This window comes from Somniosus microcephalus, chromosome 10 (assembly GCF_052327205.1).
Source record: "Somniosus microcephalus isolate GS21.2 chromosome 10, FLI_Smic_1.0, whole genome shotgun sequence".
Taxonomy (NCBI): Eukaryota; Metazoa; Chordata; class Chondrichthyes; order Squaliformes; family Somniosidae; genus Somniosus; species Somniosus microcephalus.
The window spans coordinates 184,409,482-184,422,069 of record NC_140996.1 but is presented as its reverse complement, the minus strand read 5'-3'; the positions used below and the strand labels follow the sequence as shown (position 1 = coordinate 184,422,069).

Below are 12,588 nucleotides of genomic sequence, written 5' to 3'. Positions count from 1 at the left end.
GAGTGGCGCCCCATGCTTTACCGCCTGCCGCTAGCAACGACCGGTTGAGGGGTGCGTTTTACAGTCAGGAAGGGACTAGGGGAGCGCCATTTAAAGGCAACCGCTTCCTGCCTTTTTTTGTTGGTGACATTTTTGCACCACGCATTGAGATTGATTTCTGGAGAGATTCAACGCTCTGTGAAGGAGATTTGGATACTGAGCAGCACTTTGCAGGTTCATTTTGATTTGCTCTTCCTTGTATCGATTTAGAAGAGACTGTGGGGGCTGCACTCTTGAGCTCTTTCCCTGGGCCTCTCCATTGTTCTTTCCAGCAGATTTGATGTACAGGTCTCTCCAGGCTGAGATTCAAGGCTGCAATGAGCAGGGTTTGGATGGAGAGCAAGATCAACCCTCCCCTTTAAGAACTGTCTGGCGTTAGTGTGTCTGTGTTCCATTGCTGACTGACATCACATGAGCTTTGCCAGTGCTCTGAGGTAGCACCTCGCTCCTCAGCCTTTGCGCCTTAAGACAGGTGTGTAGCGCCTGATTTAGCGCTCCAATCTCCTCCAGGGGCGATAAAAGCCAAGTTTGCAGTCGGAGGCGACAATTAGCGCCAGGCGCTAATTTTTGTGCCTGGCCGATAATTGCGACCCAAATGGGGCGATACTGAATTTCTCACCCCTGATATCATACGTACAAGGCTATTAAAGTTTGTGATCCTAGCTATATAGCTTTTTTGCATACTTTGACGAAGCTGAGCACCTCTACGGCAGACAGTAGAACCAATGAATAAGGTGAAATTGTGGATATTTGTTCATGACCCCTAGACATCCCACCTTGATTTTTATTTCCAAAACACCGCAGTAGCTTTCTAAGTCTACCTTTTGTGACCCTTTCCAAAACCGTAGCTTCCTACGTATGGAGAGCCACAGATAAAGTTAACTTCCTGTGCTCACAACTTTGATACTTGACTCAAGGTCTGATTTGCATATTACAATTTGAATTGTCAGAAGGGTTTGGTAGTATAAATGGTATGGTACTGGACTAGCACCCCAGAGGTTGAGTTCAAGTCATGGCAAGTTATGAAATTGAATTCAATAAATTTGGGCCAAGAAATCTGCTGGTTTATCATAAAAACTCTTGTCTTATCAACACCATCCCCATACATGACTCCAGTTCCACACTATGTGGCTGACTCTTACTGCCCCTCAGGCAACGAGGGCTGAGCTATAATTGTTGCCGTCTGAACGTTTTTTTTTAAGTATGTCCTAAATAAGAGCAGTTAAAATTCTTATCAATTGATATAGTTTGGCTTAGATCAGTCTACACCTTTTTGTGTTTCACTTCAATTCAGAACAAGATTCAGATAGACAGTGGTGAGACTGAAGTTCAGCCCAAAGTACAATTAGATGATCAAGAGTCGCCACAATCTCCCTCTTCCTCTGAAACCGAACAAGAAGAAAATAAAGCTGGAAATGGTGAAACTAACTGCAAAGTAAATTATCCATATTACACTTTTTTTAATAAACTTCATTACAGAACACAATTACATTCATATCATTGGAACCGTTCAAATGAAGTAATAGTTTAGGCTCACCTTATCTATAGTATTTAGTACTTTTATATGCCTCCATGTGGTTTCCTCTTAACCTTCTCTAGGCTGTAGGACTTCTAATCTTCCATCACAGGTCGCTTCCTCTATATTTGGGATCATTCTTGTTGCTCTTTCATGCATTCACTATGCATATAAGTGAAGAATGATGACACAAATTAAACACAATACTCCCAAATGTAGTCTGACCATTGCATTACAAAGTCCTGGCATCTCTATTGATTTATTCATCTCTTCTGGCTATTAAGAAAGAACTTGCATTTATATAAGTGTCTTGTCTTACGGAAGTTCCCAAACACTTCAAGCCTGCGACTAAAGTAAAGGGAATCCAAAGGTCTTCAAGAGGCATAGTAACAGTAAAAGGGTTGTCAGAGGAGTGGTGGGGCCGATTAGGGACCAAAATGGAGATCTATTGGTGGAGGCAGCAAGCATAGCTGAGGTGCTAAATTAGTACTTTGCATCGGTGTTTACCAAGGAAGAGCACTTTGCCAAAGCTATGGTAAACTAGGAGGTTGCCAGGATACTGGATGAGATAAAAATAGAGCAGGTACTAGAAAGGCTGGCAGTACTTAGTGGTTAAGTCACCTGGTACAGATGGGATGCATCCTAGGTAAGGGTAGAAATTGCTGGTGCTGGCCACAATCTTCTGATCCTCCTTCGATACATGGGTGGTGCTAGAGGACTGGAGGATTGCAAATGTTACACCCTTGTTCAAAAAAGGGTGAATTACAGGCCAGTCAATTTAACGTCAGTGCTGGGGAAGCTTTCAGAAACAATAATCCGGGAGAAAATTAACAGCTACTTGAACTAATAAAGGAGATCCAGCACAGATTTGTTAAGGGCAAATCGTGTTTGACTAACTAACTTGATTCAATGCAGTTGATGTATATATGGACTTTCAAAAGATGTTTGACAAAGTACCACATATTAGGCTTGTTAGCTAAATTGAAGCTCCAGGGATAAAATGGGTAGTAGCAGCATGGATACAAAATTGGCTAAGGGATAGAAAACCGAGCGTTGTGGTGAATGGCCATTTTTCAGACTGGAGGGAGGTATACAGTGGAGTTCCACAAGGTTCAGTACTAGGACCACTACTGTTTTTGATATACATTAATGACTTGGACTTGGTGGGTACAGGGCACAATTTTGAAATTTGCAGATGACACGAAACTTGGAAATGTAATAAGCAGTGAGGAAGATAGTAATAGAATGGGAGATCAGGTGATGTGTTGCTGCAATATGTGGGAGCTGGTGGACACCATTGATGCTCACGGTGATCACATTTGCAGTAAGTGTTGGCTGCTCGAGGAATTCCAGCTCCGTGTTGAAGAGCTGGAGTCCGAGCTTCAAACACTGAGACACATCAGGGAGGGGGAGAGTTACCTGGACTCTGTGTATCAGGAGGTAGTCACACCAATTAGATTATTAATTCAGATGTAGTCCGTGGCCAGGGTCAGGATGGTGTGACTAGAAGTGAGGCAGGTACGGGGATCCAGGAGGTAGTGTTGGAGGAGCCGCAGCCCTTGCTCTTGTCCAACAGGTTTGAGGCTCTTACTCCCTGTGAGGATGGGAACAGGGACTGCGGGGAGGATGAGCAACCTGGCCACAGCACCGTGGAGTGGGGGGGCCATTCAAGTGGGGGGAGTTAAAAGAAATGTTGTAGTGGCAGGGGATAGATAGAGTTCTTTGCAGCCGAGAGCGAGAGTCCCGAAGGCTGTGTTGCCTGCCCGGTGCCAGGGTTAAGGACATCTCCTCCGGGCTGGAGAGAAACTTGGAGGGGGAGGATCCGGTTGTCATGGTCCATGTTGGTACCAACGACATAGATAGGACAAGGAAGGAGGTTCTGCTGAGTGAGTTTGAGCAGCTAGGGGCCAAATTAAAAAGCAGAACCACAAGGGTAATAATCTCTGGATTACTACCTGAGCCACGTGCAAATTTGGCGAGGGTAAATAAAATTAGAGAGTTAAATGCGTGGCTCAAAGACTGGTGTGGGAGAAATGGGTTTTGCTTCCTGGGACACTGGCATCAGTACTGGGACAGGAGAGAGCTGTTCCGTTGGGACGGACTTCACTTGGCCAGTGCTGGGACTAGAATCCTGGCGAATCGAATAACTAGGGCTGTAGAGAGGGCTTTAAACTAATTAGTGGGGGGGAGGTTTTAAGAGAGCGAAAAATAAAAATGACAGCGGAGAAGGCAATAGAGCAAGGTAGCAGTGGGGGAATTAAAAACCAGAGCGTGTCAGGAAGGGACAGAATGTATAATGATAAAGGTAAAGTAGTAAAAGCAGGAATAAATTGTCAGAAAACATATTTGAAAGTTCTTTATCTGAATGCACGCAGCATTCGTAACAAAATTGACGAGTTGATGGTGCAAATAACTACACATGGGTATGATCTGGTGACTGGGAACTAAACACACAAGGGTATTTGACAATTAGGAAGGACAGACAGACAGGAAGGAAAGGGAGGTGGGGTTGCTATGTTAATCAAGGATGGAATCACTGCAATAGTCAGAAATGATATTGGGTCAAAGGATCAGGATAGTGAAATCGTTTGGGTGGAGATAAGGAATAAGAAGGGGAAAAAGTCACTCGTGGGCGTAGTCTATAGGCCTCCGAACAGTTGCAACTATGTTGGTCGGAGTATAAATCAGGAAATAGTTGGGGCTTGTAATAAGGGAACAGCTATAATCATGGGGGATTTTAACTTTCATATTGACTGGACTAATCAAATTGGGCATGGCTGCCTTGAGGATGAGTTCATAGAGTGTATTAGGGACAGGTTCCTTGAGCAGTATGTAACTGAACCAACCAGGGGGCAGGCAATCTTAGATCTGGTCCTGTGTAATGAGACAGGATTAATAAAAAATGTCCTAGTAAAGGATCCCCTTGGAATGAGTGACCATAACATGGTTGAATTCCAAATTCAATTAGAGGGTGAGAGTTGGATCTCAAACAAGCGTGCTAAGCTTGAATAAAGGAGACTATGAAGGTATGAGAGTGGAATTGAGTAGAGTGGATTGGGAAAATAGATTAAAGGGTAAGATGATACATGATCAGTGATGTACATTTAAGGAGTTATTTTACAACTTCCAAAAAATATATATTCCACTGAGAAGAAAAGGGTGTAAAAGAAAAGACAGCCATCCGTGGCTAAGTAAAGAAATTAAGGATAGTATTCGACTAAAAACAAGGGCATATAAGGTAGCCAAATCTAGTGGGAGGATAGAGGATTGGGAAAACTTTAAAAGACAGCGAAAAATAACGAAAAGATTGATTAAGAAAGGGAAGATAGATTATGAAAGTAAATTAGCAAAAAATATAAAAACAGATAGTAAGAGTTTTTATAGTTATATAAAAAGAAAAAGGGTGGCTAAAGTAAATGTTGGTCCCTTAGAGGATGAGACTGGGAAATTAATGGTGGGAAATATGGAGATGGCAAAAACACAATGAATATTTTGTATCAGTCTTTACAGTAGAGGACACTAAGAATATCCCAACACTGGACAAACCGGGGGCTATAGGGGGGGGAGGAGCTAAACACGATCAAAATCACTAAGGAAGTGGTACTCGGTAAAATAATGGGACTCAAGGCGGATAAATCACCTGGACCTGATGGCTTACGTCCTAGGGTCTTGAGGGAAGTGGCGGTAGGGATTGTGGATGCATTGGTAATAATTTTCCAAAACTCCCTGGACTCAGCAAAGGTCCCGGCAGACTGGAAAACTGCTAATGTAACACCCTTATTTAAAAAGGGCAGTAGACAGAAGGCTGGAAACTATAGACCGGTTAGCCTAACATCTGTGGTAGGTAAAATATTGGAGTCCATTAAGGAGACAGTAACAGGACATTTGGATAATCATAATTTAATAGGATAAAGTCAGCATGGTTTTATGAAGGGGAAGTCATGTTTGACAAATTTGCTGGAGTTCTTTGAGGAAGTAACATATAGGGTGGATAAAGGGGAACCAGTGGACATAGTGTATTTAGACTTCCAAAAGGCATTTGACAAGGTGCCACACAAGATTATTGCTTAAGATAAAAAATCACAGGATTGGGGGTAATATTCTGGCATGGATAGAGGATTGGCTATCTAACAGAAGGCAGAGAGTTGGGATAAATGGTTCATTCTCAGACTGGCAATCAGTAACTAGTGGTGTTCCGCAGGGGTCAGTGCTGGGTCCCCAACTCTTTACAATCTATATTAACGATTTGGAGGAGGGGACCGAGTATAACATATCAAAGTTTGCAGATGATACTAAGATGGGAGGGAAAGTAGTGAGTGAGGAGGACATAAAAAACCTGCAAGGGGACATAGACAGGCTAAGTAAGTGGGCAGAGATTTGGCAGATGGAATACAATACTGGAAAGTGTGAGGTTATGCACTTTGGCAGGAAAAATCGTAGAGCAAGTTATTATCTTAATGGCAAGAAACTGGAAAGTACTGAAGTACAAAGGGATCTGGGGGTCCTGGTGCACGTAACTCAAAAGGTTAGTATGCAGGTGCAGCAAGTGATTAAGAAGGCCAATGGAATGTTGGCTTTCATTGCTAGGGGGATAGAATATAAAAATAGGGAGGTATTGCTTCAGTTGTACAAGGTATTGGTGAGACCGCACCTGGAATACTGCACACAGTTTTGGTGTCCATACTTAAGAAAATACATACTTGCTCTCGAGTCAGTACAAAGAAGGTGCACTCGGTTAATCCCGGGGATGAGGGGATGGACATATGAGGAGAGGTTGAGTAGATTGGGACTCTACTCATTGGAGTTCAGAAGAATGAGAGGCGATCTTATTGAAAGATATAAGATTGTGAAGGGGTTGGATCGGGTGGATGCGGGGAGGATGTTCCCGATGATGGGTGAAACTAGAACTAGGGGGCATAGTCTTAGAATAAGGGGCTGCTCTTTCAAAACTGAGATGAGGAGGAACTACTTCACTCAGAGGGGTGGTCGGTCCATGGAATATGCTGCCCCAAAAAGCTGTAGAAGCTACATCATTACATAAATTTAAAACAGAAATAGACAGTTTCCTAGAAGTAAAGGGAATTAAGGGTTACGGGGAGCGGGCAGGAATTTGGACATGAGTCTAGGTTTGGATCGGACATGGCCCTATGGGTAGCGGAGCAGGCCCAGGGGCCGTGTAGCCTGATCCTGCTCCTATTTCGTGTGTCTAATTCTGTTAGATTCAGGAGATGGTTCTGTGATAGTAGATTGGCGGTTAGGATCAGATCAGCCATGATCTTATTGAATGGCGGAGCAGGTTCGAGGGGCCGATTGGTCTACTCCTGCTCCTATTTCTTATGTAACCAGCGTACTAAGCTTAAATAAAGGAGACTATGAAGGTATGAGAGTAGAATTGACTAAAGTGGACTGGGAAAACAGATTAAAGTGTAAGACAGTACAAGAGCAGTGGTCTACATTCAAGGAGATATTTCACATCTTTCAAGATAAATATATTCCACTGAGGAAAAAGGGGAGTAAAAGAAAAGATAGCCATCCGTGGCTTAGTAAAGTAATAAAGGATAGTATTCGACTGAAAACAAGGGCATATAAATTAGCCAAATCTAGTGGGAGGATAGAAGATTGGGAAGCATTTAAAAGCCAGCAAACAATAACTAAAAGATTAATTAAGAAAGGAAGATAGATTATGAAAGTAAACTAGCAAAAAATATAAAAACAGATAGCAAGAGTTTGTACAGCTATATAAAAAGAAAAAGGGTGGCTAAAGTGAACGTTGGTCCCTTAGAGGATGGGACCGGGAAACTAGTGGTGGGGAACATGGAGATGGCAAAGACGCTGAACAAATATTTTGTATCAGTCTTTACAGTAGAGGACACTAAAAATATCCCAACACTGGACAAACGGGGCAATGGGGGGGGGGGGAGCGAAAGACGATTAAAATCACTAAGGAGATGGTACTCAGTAAAATAATGGGACTTAAGGCGGATAAATCCCCCAGACCTGATGGCCTACATCCTAGGGTCTTGACAGAAGTGGCGGTAGGGATTGTGGATGCATTGGTGATTATTTTCCAGAACTCCCTGGACTCAGGAAAGGTCCCGGCAGATTGGAAAACTGCTAATGTAACACCCTTATTTAAGAAGGGAAGTAGACAAAAAGCTGGAAACTATAGACCAGTTAGCCTAACGTCTGTGGTTGGCAAAATATTGGAGTCCATTATTAAGGAAACAGTAACCGAGAATTTGGATAAACATAATTTAATAGGACAGAGTCAGCATGGTTTTAGGAAGGGGAAGTCATGTTTGACAAATTTGCTTGAATTCTTTGAGGATGTAACATACAGGGTGGATAAAGGGGAACCAGTGGCTGTAGTGTATTTGGACTTCCAAAAGGCATTTGACAAGGTTCCACACACAAGATTACTGATCAAGATTAAAAAATCACGGGATTGGGGGTAATATACTGGCATGGGTGGAAGATTGGCTATCTAACAGAAAACAAAGAGTTGGGATAAATGGTTCCTTCTCGGGCTGGCAATCGGTAACTAGTGATGTTCCGCAGGGGTCAGTGCTGGGACCCCAACTCTTTACAATCTATAACAATTTGGAGGAAGGACCGAGTGCAACATATCTAAGTTTGCTGACGATACAAAGATGGGAGGGAAAGCAGTGAGTGAGGAGGACATAAAAAACCTGCAAAAGGACATAGACAGGCTAAGTGAGTGGGCAGAGATTTGGCAGATGCAGTATAATGTTGGAAAGTGTGAGGTTATGCACTTTGGCAGAAAACATCAAAGCAAGTTATTATCTAAATGGAGAGAAACTGCAAAGTGCTACAGCACAAAGGGATCTGGGGGTCCTGGTGCATGAAACACAAAAAGTTAGTATGCAGGTGCAGCAGGTGATCAGGAAGGCCAATGGAATCTTGGCTTTTATTGCAAGGGGGATTGAGTATAAAAACAGGGAAGTCTTGCTGCAGTTAAACAGGGTATTGGTGAGGCCACACCTGGAATACTGCGTGCAGTTTTGGTTTCCATATTTAAGAAAAGATATACTTGCTCTCGAGGCAGTTCAGAGAAGGTTCACTTGGTTGATTCCAGAGATGAGGGGGTTGATATATGAGGAAAGGTTAAATAGGTTGGGACTCTACTCATTGGAGTTCAGAAGAATGAGAGGCGATCTTATCGAAACATATAAGATTGTGAGGGGGCTTGATCGGGTGGATGCGGTGAGGATGTTTCCACTGATGGGTGAGATTAGAACTAGGGGGCATAATCTTAGAATAAGGGGCTGCCCTTTCAAAACTGAGATGAGGAGAAACTTCTTCACTCAGAGGGTAGTAAATCAATGGAATTTGCTACCCCAGAGAGCTGTGGAAGCTGCAACATTAAATAAATTTAAAATGGAGATAGACATTTTCTTAGCAGATAAGTGAATTAGGGGTTACGGGGAGAGGGCAGGGAAGTGGACGTGAGTCTAGATTCAGAGCAGCCATGATCCTATTGAATGGCGGAGCAGGCCCGAGGGGCCATATGGCCTACTCCTGCTCCTATTTCTTCTGTTCTTAGACTTCAAGAGGATTTAGACAGGCTGTTGAAATGAGTGGACACATGGCAGATGAAATTCAATGTAGAAAAGTGCGATGATACATTTTTGGTAGGACGAATGGGGAGAGACAGTACATGTTAAATTATGCAATTTTAAAGGGGGTGCAAGAAGAGAGACCTGGGGTGTTTGTGCACAAATCTTTGAAGGTGGCAGGACAGGTTAATAAAGCATATGGGATAATGGGCTTTATAAATAGAGGCATGGGGGGAATTTTAACCTAAAAAAACAGGTGGGTTGGGGGCGTGCGGGAAGTTAAAGGCCGGAATTTTAAGGAGGAAGGCAGGTTGGGGGCGCGGAGGCTCTGAGGCGGTCGGGAAACCCGAGAGGCTGGGTTTCCCGCAGGCCCCGCTGACTTTAACGGCAGGGCCTGATTTGCTTGCGAGGCCTCTGTTTCCCACCAGAAGCCAGCCAGATTGAGAGGCTGGCTGGCTGCAGGTGGGTAGGCCTGCAGCCACACAAAGGGGAGGGAGGGTTCGCGTGGGGGCCGGACCATTAAATGGATTGGGGAGGGGATCGGGCAGAGGATCAGGGCTGGATGATGAGGGGTGAAAGGAAGATTGTGGCCAGCCACTGGAGGATCGGGGGGGTGGGGAGGAAAGAGAGAAGAACATGGCCAGCCACTGGAAAATTGTTGCTAGGGGGTGGTGATCAGGGGGTGGGTTAGGTAGGGACGCTGGATCCAGGAGGCAAGTATAAAGGCACTTACCGCCTGGTTGTAACTGCTGGGTTACCCGAATTGTGTAATACCCATCCATATGCAGTTAAAAACAGAATGGAAGTTAAAGAGGCTTCCAGCCTTATAATATTTAAATTATGTCCCACCCCCTGGGAGCAGGTTGGTCACCTGTCCTGCCTCCATTAAAACCGGAAGTGGGCGGGTTCAGGTCGGGAATCCGATCTTTAACAATTTTAACTACTCCCACGCTCCAAGCCCACTCTTTTTTTTAAAAGTTAAAATTCCCCCCCCCCCCCCCCCCCCCCAAAAGAATCTGAATCCTGGCCTGAACCCGCCTCCAACCCACCCATTTCCAGTTTTAACAGGCGAGATGGGGTGGGCAGCCAGGAGGCGGGTTGTCTATTTAAATACTATAATGAGGCTGGAAACCTCCTGCTTTAACGTCCGTTTTGAATTTAACTTAACTGGTCAGGTTTTGCATGCCTCATGAAACCTGTCAGCCAATGCAAGGCGAAGACTGCTGGATCCAGGAGGTAAGTGCCTTTACATTTATCTCCTGAATTCAGTGTCCCTACCCCCCACCCATGCTCCTCTGGCCCTCCGATGTCTGTCGTCTGCCTACTCCTCACCACCACCCCACCCGCTCCGCCTGCACCCGATCTTCACACAACCCACTGCTCTGGCTGCCGATCTTCACTCGACTGACTTCCCCACCCCTCTCCCTGGTCACGTGCTGGTCCCAGACCTGCCCCGGCACCCAATCTTTTTCCGACGACTCTTCTCCTACCCCCGCCCCCCCCCCCCCCCCCCCCCCCCCCCAACCATACTCCGGCCGCCCCATGATCATCTTCCACCCCCCCGAGCTCCTCTGGCTGCCTCCTTGCCCCCTCGCGATCCTTCCCTCCCTCCTCTGCGGTCTAGTGCCGCAGGGCTACCTGCCCGCAGCCAGCCAGCCTCACAAACTGTCTGGCTGCTGGTGGGAAACCGGGGTTTCCCTTGCAAGTCAGGCCTTGCCGTTAAATTCAGCAGGGCCTGCGGGAAACCCGTTCTCCCGGCTTTCCCCAATTGCTCTGGACCCACCCGCCCCCCCCCCCCCCCCCCCCACTCCCATTTCCCCTTTAAAATTCAGCCCATAGAGTACAAAAGCTAGAAAATTATGTTAAACCTATATGAAAGACTAGTTTGGCCCCAGCTGGAGTATTGTGGCCAATTCTCAGCACCACACTTTAGGAAGGACATTAAAGGGTACAGAAGAGATTTACTAGAATCATTCCAGGGATGAGGGATTACAGTTACGTGGATAGATTGGAAAAGCTGAGGTGGTTCTCCTTCAAGCAGAGATGGCTAAGAGGAGATTTGATAGCAGTGCTTAAAATTATGAAGGGTTTAGAAAGACTAAATAAAGAGGAACTGTTTCTAGTGGCTGAAGGGTCGATAACCAGAGGGCACAGATTTAAGGTGATTGGCAAACAGACGACAGAAGGTAAAGCTTTTTTATGCAACGAGTGGTTAGGATTTGGAAATCACTGGTTGATAAGGTGGTGGATATAGATTCAATAGTAGCCTTCAAAAGGGAATTGGATAAATACTTGAAGGAGAAAAAATGCAGGGATGTGGGGGAGTGGGACTAACTGGGCTGTTATTCGAAAGAGCCAGTGCAGACTCGATGGGCTGAATGGCTTCCTTCTGTATTATTCTATGATTTCAGGTTACTTTTGAAGTGTAATCAGTTTTTTGTAGACAAATGCGGCAGCCAGTTTGTGCAGAGCAAGGCCCCACAGAACAAATGAGATAACTAGCAGTTACTCTGTTTGGTGGAGGGATGAACAGAACACCAGGATAATTCCTTGCTCTCTTTTTTGAATAGTGCCACAGGATATAGCATATGGCAAAGCTGGCATCACCACTAATGTAGCACTCCCTCAGTACTGTCACAGAATCACAGAAACCCCACAGTGCAGATAGAGGCCATTTCGGCCCATCGAGCCTGCACCGACATATCCCACCCGATCCCCGTAACCCGTACACCAACACATAACCCCACTTATTTAATCCCCCTAACACTAAGGGTCAATTTTTATCATAGCCAATCAACCTAACCCGCACATCTTTGGACTGTGGGAGGAAACCGAAGCACCCGGAGGAAACCCACGCAAACACAGGGAGAATGTGCAAACTCCACACAGACAGTCACCCGAGGCCGGATTCGAACCCGGGTCCCTGGCGCTGTGAGGCAACAGTGCTAACCACTGCCACCGTGCTGCCCACCTGAAGTGTTAGCCTAGATTATGTGCTCAAGTACTGACATGCAGTTTGAACCCTTAGCCTTGTGACTCAAAAGGCAGAATTGCCATTAACTGAATATATCCCAACATATTAATTGCTATTGTTATTGATGTCCATTCAGGGTCTCCAAACAAATTATGTAATACTTTATGCACCTATTTTTACATGGACATTAATTGAGAATGTTTGATTGTCTACCAAATTCGTCAATGTTTATTCTCCTGCCTCCGTGTACAGCCCATATCAAAAGTGACCTTTAGAAGAGGCCACCTTCCAGAATGTTAACACCAATCTGAAAGGTAAATTAATGGCCAGATTGCTTTAGGTAGATAAATTGTTAAACTACCTTGAATGGCAAGAGCTCCTAGCAAGGTTTTTTTGGTGGGGGGGTGCCTGGAGAAGGAAGAGACAAAAGTATATGAAGCTTGTATACAAAAATATTTTCTATATATCATATTGCATTTAAT

The 12,588-nt window shown here is 44.9% G+C and overlaps 1 protein-coding gene across 3 annotated transcripts in view; it reads left to right on the top strand.

The window, feature by feature from the left end:
* Positions 1–12,588, top strand: part of hsph1 (heat shock 105/110 protein 1) — a 128,153-nt gene that overhangs the window by 76,833 nt on the left and 38,732 nt on the right. For 2 of the 3 annotated variants that reach the window (XM_085999312.1, XM_085999314.1), the window contains exon 12: positions 1,334–1,474. The exons of the other annotated variant lie outside the window; for it this stretch is intronic. In XM_085999312.1, coding sequence (XP_085855438.1) covers positions 1,334–1,474 — 141 coding nt within the window. The remainder of the gene's footprint in view (positions 1–1,333; positions 1,475–12,588) is intronic. 3 annotated transcript variants of the gene reach the window in all.